Source organism: Neopelma chrysocephalum, unplaced genomic scaffold (genome assembly GCF_003984885.1).
Source record: "Neopelma chrysocephalum unplaced genomic scaffold, ASM398488v2 Primary Assembly neopelma1_90, whole genome shotgun sequence".
NCBI classification, from domain to species: Eukaryota; Metazoa; Chordata; class Aves; order Passeriformes; family Pipridae; genus Neopelma; species Neopelma chrysocephalum.
The window spans coordinates 460,756-472,172 of NW_020897752.1; the positions used below are offsets into that span (position 1 = coordinate 460,756).

At 49.3% G+C, this 11,417-nt stretch overlaps 1 protein-coding gene across 1 annotated transcript in view; it reads right to left on the bottom strand.

Annotated features, from left to right (window-relative positions):
• The window catches only part of PAX7 (paired box 7), a 105,034-nt gene that overhangs the window by 49,235 nt on the left and 44,382 nt on the right, over positions 1-11,417 (bottom strand). Inside the window, exon 6 of the mRNA XM_027693187.1 lies at positions 6,501-6,700. Within this exon, the coding sequence (XP_027548988.1) occupies positions 6,501-6,700 (200 nt within the window). The remainder of the gene's footprint in view (positions 1-6,500; positions 6,701-11,417) is intronic.

Here is an 11,417-nt window from a genome sequence, read left to right on the forward strand (position 1 = left end):
GGATGGTGCCTGGCACTGACCCCGACCTGTCCCGGGAGCGGATGGTGCCTGGCACTGACCCCGACCTGTCCCGGGAGCGGATGGTGCCTGGCACTGACCCCGCCGTGCCCGGCACAGGGAGCAGCAGCCCCGCGGTTCTCACGGAGCCGCAGCCGCGGTGCCAGCGGCTGTTCCTGCCGGGGGGGCTGAACCAGCGTGCCAAGGCAGCCCTGCCAAGGAGAGCCCGGCCCTGCCCAGTGCTCGGCTGTGCCAAACGGGGCAGCTGTTGTGTCATAACCCCATCGCAGCCCCTCACAAGGAACGGGAACGACCCGGAGCCTCGGGAAGAAAGGAAACATTCTCAGCTGACCTCCGAGGGAGGGGGAATCGCCTCAGAAGAGCCAGTTTGGACACATCTCAAAGAGTTTGGGAAGCAAAACACCGGGCAAACAGCATCGGGCCGTGGCAGCTTTCCGTGGCTCCAGTTAATGCTCGGAGACCTGCTCACCATCATCATCCCCGTGTTTAACACCTTCATCCCCAAAAAGTGCCGTCCCGAGGAGCAGGACAGAGCTCTAGACCACAGTGACAGCTGGGGAAATTCATTCATAGCCCCTAAAAATGCCACTCGGGTCTTTTCTTTTTTTTTTTTTTTTTTTGAAAGGGTAGGTCTACTTTCATAGCCAAATATTTGGTTTCTTTCATGGAAAACTGCATTAGTTTCAAATTTGGGTGTTTGCTTCTCTCTCGTTTAGGAAAACAGCACAGTGACACTTTTAAAATTGGTTAAAACTTCATTTGCCTCTGAACTGTGTTTGCCTGGGTAACATTAATTGGTGGGCTGTGGTAAAAGCCAGAAGGTTTTTCTATCTCATTGCTCCATGTCCATGTAATGTGAGGTAAATTACAGGGATACCGCTCTATTTCTGCAATTTAAGAGATATTTTTAAGGTCCCCACCAGCACACAACAGAGAGATTTGAGACATTCCTGAGAAATCCCCATATTTTCTGGATACTAAACTGCAGAGTCCTGCTGGTAAATAGTGGGTTTTCAGCTTGTTCACATTGAAAACAGAATTGCTCTGTGAAAAATTCCAACTAAAATTGCATAGAATTCTTTTCTGGTGCTTCATTTGGCAAATCTGAGCCTCTGCAGCACGATCCAGAATATGGCTGTTTGTTTACTACAGTTTGAAACTGTGTCATAAAATACATATTATGTGAGGAGCCTAGAAATGCACCGAGATTTCAGAGGCAGAATTGCTCTGAGCCCTTTTATTAAATGAAACATCCATTTTCTCCCAGGCAGAAATCACAACAGTCTCCATCATAAAAATGATCAATAAAGCACTGGCTTGCGACTCCTGCTGCCTGGTTTAATTTTGTTATTGAAATAAAGGTTTCTCAGTGCATGGAATTTCCTGGGGATTAATATCAAAAATCAGCATCACAATGCACCCACCTCTTTGTGCTGATTTATTCCCAGAAATCACCCACTGCCCAGAGCAGAATAACAAACACACTTGCACCCAGCTGCCCCAGGTCCCACCAGCCAAACCAGCCACAGACCACGCTGAGAAGCAAAAACCAGCAGCTATTTTTTGGTAAAAATTGCAGTAGATTTTGGGGAAAGCTTTTTGAGGCAATACTTTGGAACTTCCCACCTCTGACTCATTGTAGCACCAGGAAAAACAGAGCTGGGGGGTTTGCATGGGAACCTCTGCCCCGAGGAATATTTGGGAGAAGCAACTTCAGTGGAGAAATTTCTAAGTGACTTGAGATCGTGGTGCTGACCTGGGGACAATCTGGCCCCATGCACTGTTTGGGTTTACTTTCCATTTCTTTCCATTGGTGAAATAACAGAAATAAGCACTAAGGTTTGTTGGGAACTCGCCTTAAAAATGCAGCACGTTTGGGCAAACAAATCCACAAATGGGATTGTCTACGAGGAGGATTTGTTTCAACTCCCCACACCAATGACAGAGGCACCTGGTGGCTCTTCTAACTTTAGCATTGATTTGAGAAGTCAAAAATTTCCTGGCAAAACTATTTTCCTATCGAAAAACACTCTACTAACAAAGCCAAGTTGTTCATGAGAAAAGAGTTGTTCTAAAAAAAGTCTCCCTTCTACAGAAAATCCAGTCAGAAAAGCTTCAAAATTATCACAGAATCCCATGTAAGGTTTTTTTCCACATAAAAACTTTGACATCATCAGTTAGACAATTGCAAAAACTGGTGTAAAAACCCAAAATACATTCAAGATCAAAACCAAAGCTCCCATTAAATTACTGAGTGAATTATTTAGCTGTTAGATTTAGTTTTTAATTCCATGAATGCCTGGCATCCACCAGCTTGTTTTCTGGAAGGGTGGAAATGGGAACTAGCAAACGGGCAAGAATTCCTTCAATCCTGGACAATTAGTGTGGCCACATGAGTCAAGACTTTGCCTTGCACAAAAATCAGTGGAAATTTCCACTGTTGGCCTTGCTGGGCATGGGTTTGGCAGAGCAATCCCAGTTCACCCAGAAATCCATGGCAGCCTTGTCCCTGGCTACGCTCATCTCGGGATCAGCCTTTTAACAGCTCATACCTTTGGGGGTGTTGAAGTCTGACAGCTGAAATCCTGCATCTCAACCACACAAACACTGCAGTGGCCTTGCAAAAATCCTGCTCAGCCCCCCATGATCTTCCCAGCAGACAAGAAACCAGAGCTTGGAGCTGCTTCCCCCCCTCCCCCCCGGCTGTGAAGTTTATGAGCTGTCAGCGTGTCAAACTTCCACTTAGTTGGGCAGCTGTGAGCAGCCAGAGCCTGAGATCTGCCAGGGGAGTTTAACAGAATCATCAGCTCCTCACAGGGGGAGGTTGTGGCCTGTGAACACCCAGGGGTGAGGGAGAACCACCAAGCCTTAGGTGAGTTCACCTTTCATGTGGAGCAAAGAGAGGTGAGGACAAGGAAGAGGCAAAGAGAGACAATCCCACTTATTTTTGTTTGTGATTGTCCAAATGGGATCCACCACAGGGATGTGGTGTCCACCTGATGCAGTAAGACAGAAGCACCTGAGCTGTGATCCAGGGATTGTCCAGCCATGGCTGCCCAGCACACAAGTGGCTCTGGGATCCAGAAGGTGGGTGAAACAATAATCAGACACTGAGGAGCTGCTCTCAAGTACCTTCTGTGATTATAGGTCACAAAACACTTCTCATACATCTGCCTCCCATCTTACACCTTTAGTTTTGTGGATAAGATGGATGGGAAGATGTGGCCCTTCAGAGAATCACAGAATGAATCCCAGAATGGTTTGGGTTGGAAGGGACCTTAAATATCATCCAGTGCCACCCCCTGCCATGGGCAGGGACACCTTCCACTAGGCCAGGTTGCTCCAAGCCCCATCTGACCTGGCCTTGGACACCTCCAGGGATGGGGCAGCCACAGCTTCTCTGGGCAACCTGTGCCAGGGCCTTACTGCCCTCATAGGGAAGAATTTCTTCCTAATGTCCAACTAAACCTACTCTCTGTGCATTTAAAACCATTGCCCCTGTCCTCTCACTCCAGGCCCTTGTAAATAAACTCTCTAACACCCAGAAACCCTAATCTCAGCTGGCCCTGCTGTTTTTACAGCCATTTTTAACCCAAAACACATCTCCTGGGCTTAAAAACTCTGTTGAGACAAGAGTAAGACTCCAAGGTGGTAGAAGATTCCCTGCTGGATGGGTCCATGTGGACGTGTGTGTGGTTATTTTTTTTCCCACAAGAACTTGATTGACTAACGTCTGTAGATCCCGAGAGCCAGCAAAAGATCTGCTCTGATATCCAGAAAATTTTACAAGGGGCGGCAGGCTTAAAAGTGGTGGGAAGAAGCTGAGTGTGCCAGGATGTTGGAATGAGAAAGCCATCAGGAATGTGCCTCGGAGAACAGCTGCTACTGCAGCCCTGGCAGGAACCTCCACGAAAGCTGCCTGGGAGCAAGGAGAGGGATTCGGAGATCACAGCTTGAGACAAGGGAAAGGTTCTCTTTAGTCAGTTAGTTAGTCAGTTAGTTAGTTAGTTAGTTAGCTTTCCCTGTCTCTGCTTTCACCTCCCTCCTCTCTCCCAGCACTGTCACAACAAGGTCAGAGCACCTTGGAGAAGAACCTGCCTCTGGTTTGTGCACTTGGGACTCTTCCCTTCCTCCCCACTGGAGCAGTGGAAAGTGAAAGATATAAAAACCCTGGACCTTTGGCAATAAAGGTGATTTCTGTCCATCAGTTCAGGAGTCCGTGTAATATTCCATTCCATCTATACCCCACCATCCCTCAGCACGGCTCATGCAACACAGCTTTCCCTCTCCCCAGAAAAAGGTGCCCCCTGCACTCCATTCTCCCTTGAAACTCCTTTTTTTAACCTTTTTACCACAGGAACATCTATTTTTATTCCCCACTTAACACCTTCTGTCCACCTGCACAAGTGAGAGGAATTAAACAAAATATGCAAAACAAAAATGGGGGAATTCACACATTCCAACTCCAAGCTTAGTTCCCTTAATTAGCCACTTTCCCAGGATCCGTCTATCTCTGATCTACATGGACAGTAAATTAACACTGTTACTGTTGAACACCCCGGGATGGTCTTTTGGCTAAAATCAACACTGGAGTCAGCTTAAGGTTTGCTAGATTTCCTTTTCCAGTCTCCATAGCCAAATCTGGAGGGATGATGGATTCGGGAAAATCCAGCACCTCTCGAGAGGAAGCTGGAGGGAGGTGAGAGGGTGTCCACTGCAGTGCTATGGCTGGCTAATGCTTCTTTGGGAAGGAGGGATAATGGGACAAGTCCTTAACCAGCAGCTGTCCCAGGTGTGGGGGGAAATGTCCATTCCTGGACAGCCGAGGGGAAACACCGAAAACATCCCGCAGTTTTGGCAGCTGGGCAAGCACATAGAGCTCATTGTCCCAAGAGCACGGACAACAAAAACCTGGGTGGGTTTGGAGCTGGTTCAGTGTGGGTTTGGGGGAGCTGGTTCAGTGTGGGTTTGGAGGAGCTGGTTCAGTGCGGGTTTGGGGGAGCTGGTTCAGTGAGTGTTTCCCTGTCACAAGCCTGCAGAACTCCCTCCCTCCTCTCCCAGGATCCAGCCGGGGCAGTGGGACCGACCCTGTGCTCGGTGTGAGACCCCAGTGCGGTGGCTGCATGGAGGGCAGACTGCTGGGCTCTCCATTTCCCTGCTGGGCTCTCCATTTCTCTGCTGGGCTCTCCATTTCCCTGCTGGGGTCTCCATTTCACTGCTGGGGTCTCCATTTCCCTGCTGGAACCCGGCACAACCCCCGATCCCTCCCCCTTCCCTTCCCTGTCCCCGAGGGACTCTATTATACCCCCCGATCTGTTCACACTCCTGATCCCTCGGCGTGTTTGCACACACTGCTGACCCAGCCTTTATCTGCAGACATAAGGGTCTCTGTGTGCAGTTCCCACAAGGGCTATTAATCGTGTAGATGTCAGAGTCCCCCGGCTCCAAACCCTCCCTTCCTGCTCCTCCTCTCCCTTTCCCTCCCCCCGCCCTTTTCGTGCTCTCAGAAGGTGGAGGGGGAGAAAAAAAAAATACTTTTATGAAAATTCACACACAGAACTTGCAAACTTTGCAAAATATGATCTGCTCCCCTGGGAAAAGTTGGTAAATGGTGGGGTTTGTCCTCAAACACCGACCAGAAACAAACACACTGTTCCCTCCTAAGCAAAGGGAGGAATTTTCTCCAGCAGAAAACAGAGCACCAAATGCCTTGCCAAGTACAGGAAAGTTTGGCTCCTGGTCCCAACGTGGAGCGAACCCTCAAGCTGGTACCTCTGCAAGGGGCCAAATGCACAGGGCCTATCTGCAAATCTGTGGGAATGTAGGATAGAATATGCTCAGTTGGAAGGGACCCATCAGGATGATCAAGTCCAGAGTTGAACCAGAGAATATTTTGAGTTGGAAGGGACCCACAAGGCTCATTGAGTCCAACTGTGAAGTGAATGGCCCACGCAGGAATCAAACCCACACCCCTGGGGTTATTGGTACCATGCTCTGACCATCCGAGCTCATCTCAGGGTTCATGCAGAACTGGATTTAAGGCTCAGATCCTTGTGGATGTGGATCTGGAGAAGTGTGTCCATGCCACCACCTTTCAACACCCCCTCAGAATCACAGAATGTGCTCAGCTGGAAGGGCTCCACAAGGATCATCGAGTCCAACCCTCAGCCCCGCACGGGCCCATCCCCAGGAGTCCCACCCTGTGCCTGAGGATCATCCAAACCCTCCTGGAGCTCTGGCAGCCTTGGGGCTGTGCCCACTGCCCTGGGGAGCCTGGTCAGTGCCCAACCAGCCTCTGGGGGAAGAACCTTTCCCTGAGATCCAACCTGACCCTGCCCTGACACAGCTCCAGCCCTTCCCTGGGTGCTGTCCCTGGTCCCCAAGAGCAGAGATCCCTCTTCCCCAGCAGCACCCTCTCCTTGCCAGGGTGACCAGGGAGCTGTTCCCCAGGCTGTTCCCCCCGTGCTGACTCTCCCCCTCACCTGCACACGGGCCTCGGTGAGTTTGGTCCTCTGGGCCAGCTCCTCGCGGGTGTAGATGTCGGGGTAGTGGGTCCTCTCGAAGGCCTTCTCCAGCTCCTCCAGCTGCTCGGCCGTGAAGGTGGTTCTGCTGCGGCGTTGTTTGCGCTTCAGGGGCAGGTCTGGCTCAGATTCCACGTCAGAGCCTTCATCCAACCTGTTACCTGGGCAGGGAGAGGAATGGGAGTGAGGTTTGTGTGGATCAAGTTCAGACAGAGGCTGTGGGAAGAGTGGAGCAGCCCAGAGAAGTAATCCTGGTTCTCCTGTTGATCAAACAAAGCACTGAATCACAGACACTCCAGTTTGGGTTGGAAGAACCTCAAAGATCACCCAGTTCCACCTGCCATGGGCAGGGACACCTTCCACCAGCCCAGGCTGCTCCAAGCCCCCTCCAACCTGGCCTTGGACACTTCCAGGGATGGGGCAGTCACAGCTTCCCTGGGCAACCTGTGCCAGGGCTTCACCACCCTCACACGGTGCCCATGTACAACACACCTGCCAGATTTATGTTATTTATGTTGTTTCCTACTATTATTTTTTCCCACATTGCAAAGAAAACTTAGGAAAATCAAAACTCCTTGCAGGAAAATGGTGGGTCGTGGTCCTCAGTTCAAATTGTTACAGAGAAAGAACTTCCAGTTGTTGACTTATTTCAAGAAATTTCCATTTTTAATTTGAAATTACTGTTTCAGAGGCGCACATTTTGCACTGAAAAATGCCGAAGCTGAAATAAGCACATAAAAATGTCACATAAAAATGCTTTGGCTTGTGCTGCCTCATTTTCTCCTGTGTTTTGTCAAGTGTTGGTGTTTAAGAATTCAGCTCTTTTAAACCGTGTTAGGAAGCAAAAAAAAGAACAATCAGGAATTCTTACAGGTGGAGAAAAATCTTTCCAGCTCTGCTTTACCTGTAGGTTGGGTTGCCCACAGGATACAGTTCCTCAACTCTTAAATTCCCCATTTCAGCAGGAGTTTTGCACAAGACCAGACTCCTACAGAGTTCAGATGCCATCAGAGTCCTTTCCCAATTGGTCACTTATTCCTTGGCTTTCCCTGGACCTGTGCCTTTCCCTTCTCCCTGCCTTGAGCCTGGCACCACATCTGTTGCCTCCTGAGGCCCAAAGAAGTACAGCTGGAATAAGTAAACTCAGTTTTCCTCCATTTTTTCCCTCTGGAGATAGAGCAGAAGGCACTACATTGATGTGCCCCAAGTCTTCAGTGGATTTTGGAGCTGTGACTCCAGTGTTTGCTCTCATGGAACAAATCTTGTTTCAAGACACAACGTGCAGGTCCTCAGTTCCCCGCAGTGTTTGAAGGTTCTCAGCCAGACCAAGCTTCGTGTCTGCCTTTGGGACAGGGAAAAATGTGCTCCTGGTTTGTGGCAGCGGGGGAGGAACAATCTGAGAGATGATACCTTTGAGGTAGGAGAGAGATGTGGCCTCTGTCACCTTTTCCTTCTCTGTCATGAGAACAGGAGACTCTATAATGTCACTGATTTCTTTTCCCTACCAGGCTTGACTTCTGTCTTTCAGAGGAACCACAGAGCCAGAATCAAACTGTGCTCACAGAGAAGTAATTTTTCCTTTTGGGTGAACCTTTGCTAATTTAAGGATTAAATCAGGACTTCCATGTGCTCAACTTGACGATAAAGTTCCCTGAAGTTCCTCACAGTGTTTTTCAGCCTCTATATCATCATCATCCAAAAATCTGCCTCTTTCCTTGTCAGGGCTGGGAACAGCAGCTGTGAGTTCCCCAACAGCTGCCGGGGAGCGGCGGCAGTTTGAGGAGTAGGAGGCAAATATCCCCTCGGAGCTCTCTTGTTTATACTGAGATCACCACAAAATGCCTCTGCATTCAAAACAAAAATGCTTTTATGTCCTGGGGCTTCACGGGGAGGATGTCGGACCTCGGATAACGCAGTTGTGCTGGAGCCAGGGAAGCTCTGCTGCAGGGGAGTGGGTGGCTTGTTTTGGGGGCAAAAACATCACCCTAACAGGTTTTTCCTCCTTCTGCCTCTGGCTTACCAATAAATACGTAAGGGTCTTTACATACATTCATCTTTTAGACCACCTTTTATTTCTTCATTTCTCACCAAAAGCAGCGAGAAATCCGCTTTTGACCTCAAAGGAGCAGCCTCTGCCCCAGAGTTTAAAGACAACATTACTGCTCGTGGCAAAAACCTGTTACTAAACTAGTCTTTTTGTTTTGTCCACTTTCAGGGAAGGTCTGGAGTGTCAAATAAAAGGAACATCTGCACTTGAAAATAAAAGCCCTCCACATCTGGGTCCCACATGATTCAGGACAGGTAGAAGCACATCTGGGCCTTGGAGTACCATGCTGTGCAAAAGCACATCTGGAAACCTAGAGCATTCAGTAAATTTAAGTTCATCACTGAAGTGATTATTAATTAGTTTGTGTCTTTCCTGGTAATGTTTGTTATGAAAAAATAATAAGGACAGAGGTGTGTTTGTGTTCAGGGTGTGAGAGAGCCAGTGTGAGGAAGGGGAAGGAAAACACAGAGGAAGGAAAATACCCAGATTTAAATGTCCTATTTCTCTGTAGTTACTACACACCCAGGTGTAGTTAGGATACACACTACACACACTTAGTAGGAACTGGCAGCCTGTGAGCTCTTTAGCACAAGAATGGTTGTTTGGGGTGTTTCACCAAAGCCCCAAACAGGCAAGTCCTGTCATGAGAGTGGACATGGCTGAGATCTCCCCCTGCCCCTGCCCTGGCAGCAGTGTCAGATCATCTCCCTACAGCTCATCTGCTCATCTGATCCAACTGCTGGGATCCAGGATCTCCCTGGGTGAAGGAAAAACAGTCTAGAAAAGGATCTGTAACTTATTTCATTTCCCACGCTTCACCTCTGTCTGCAGAAGTCCGGAAGGGAGGAACAGCCAAACTTCCTTCACTAGCTTTGAACTCCTCACTGAGGATCCCTGATTCGGCCACGAAGTTCTGGGAGAGGGCGACTGATTGTCACGAGGAGCAACCTGTGCCACCCACAGCCATCAGTGCTGTCTACAGGGTTAAAGCCAATCCTTGCAATACAAACTTCCCTATCCCCAAGCCTCCCAGCAGCTCCCGACTGGCATTATCCCCATTTCCCAAGCGTGGCAGGAACGGCGGAAGTCACCCACCTACGGTCAGCCCATGAGTCAGGAGCAGAGCTGGGAACAGAAGCCACAGCTCCTCGTGCCAAGTCCAAGGCTCCAACAACCCGACTACAAAGATGAAACCAAGAGAGCAAGAAAAATCCCAGGATATGTGTGGAACCAGCTGGTCTGACACGGCACAGCTGCTCCTGCCACACAGGGAATCAGGGAAGAATAGAGAAAGTCTTCCAGCTGGGATGGGCTGGTCGAGCCTGTTATCCAACACATCCCTGTTATCGTGGACGGGCTCCCTCACCTGCCTAACGAGCAACTCCACAGGTCTGTGCCCTTCCTGACCAGCTGGAATACCTTGGGCAAACCAGTGCCACAATCTCCCAAAGATTCCACACAATTAGAAGCTCTCAAAAGCTGCAAGAATAACTCAAAGAGACTCCCTCACTGGGGATCCATCCAAAATTTAAACACTTCATTTTTTGCAACACATCCCTGTGTGAAAAATGGCTGTGAGCAGGGGAAATCCCAGTTTCCAGCCGCCAGCACAACGGGACTATTGCTGTAGGAATAATCACGAGCTGGTAGCATTTTTCACTTACTCAGCACGAGCAACAATGTAAATAAGAAGGTGGAGAAATATCTAGAAGCAGCTTCTTGGGTGGTTTTCCAATCAGTTGTTGTGATGAAGGATGGGAACCAGCTATCTGTCCACCACGGAGCTCCCCCAGGATATCCCACCGGGAAAGACTGACAGGAAGGAGCAGAAAGGGAATGTGAATGGAGGGAAAAAATCTCACAGCAGAACAAGTCAGAGAAAAAAACTTCAGGAAAAGCGTGTGTGTTACACACACACTCATCCCACTAGATTTTATATATTAAGAGCAATTCCACCTTTATTTTTTGTGTAACTGCTCTGGAAGCTCAGGAAGAAAACAAACTGCTCAAACCTCTCTGCTTTGCAATACTTTTAGAACTAAAAAGACACAGACTTCATCGTGGGAGTGAAAGCAGGGTGAAAATTCATTGGCTCTTCCCTCTTCTCCTGAGGAACTGTGCCAAGGTACAGGAACCTTCCTGGAGCAGAGACACAACCTGCCTCATACAAGAGGGGAGAAATAACCACGTGAAGGGACTTGCTGAAGACCTGTGTGGAGCAGTGTCGAGTTCTGCTCTGCAGTGAGCTGGAGAAGATGAATGAACCCCAGTGGTTCTTTCTGCCCGCGGACACGAGCGTGGCCAGAGCTGGTGTGCAGGGGTGAGGGCAGGATGGCACAGGAAAGGTGACAAAGAGAAGCCTGGGCACCTCCTGGGAGCCATTCTGGCACGAGGAAATGTGGGAATTACCCCCCCCAACTCCCATTCCTCAGTAATGCTGCCAGTTCAGGATGGGTACAACTAGAGAGAGCTGGGCAGAGCTCTTTGGAGGTGTTTGAGAGGAGCAAAGGGAACTGGAGCTGGAGGAAAGAACTGAGAAAACCCTCAGTAATTACAGATTGGTTGTGTCTTTCCTCTCCCCCTTCCCTTCCCTCCTCTACTTCCCTTCCAACCCCTCTGCCTTTCTCCTCTCCATTCACTGCTTCTGGGCTCCTCTTAGCCCTGGAGTTAAATTAATCAACAGGATTAGGTGGAATCGGCCACAACAGGACCCTCCAGGCTCAGCCTGAGCCCTTGATGCTCTACAAGGACCTGCTGCCTTGCCTTGAAGCACCTTGGAGCCGTCTGGAAGGATTGGCAGAGAGGACTGGACATGGAAACGCATTCATTAA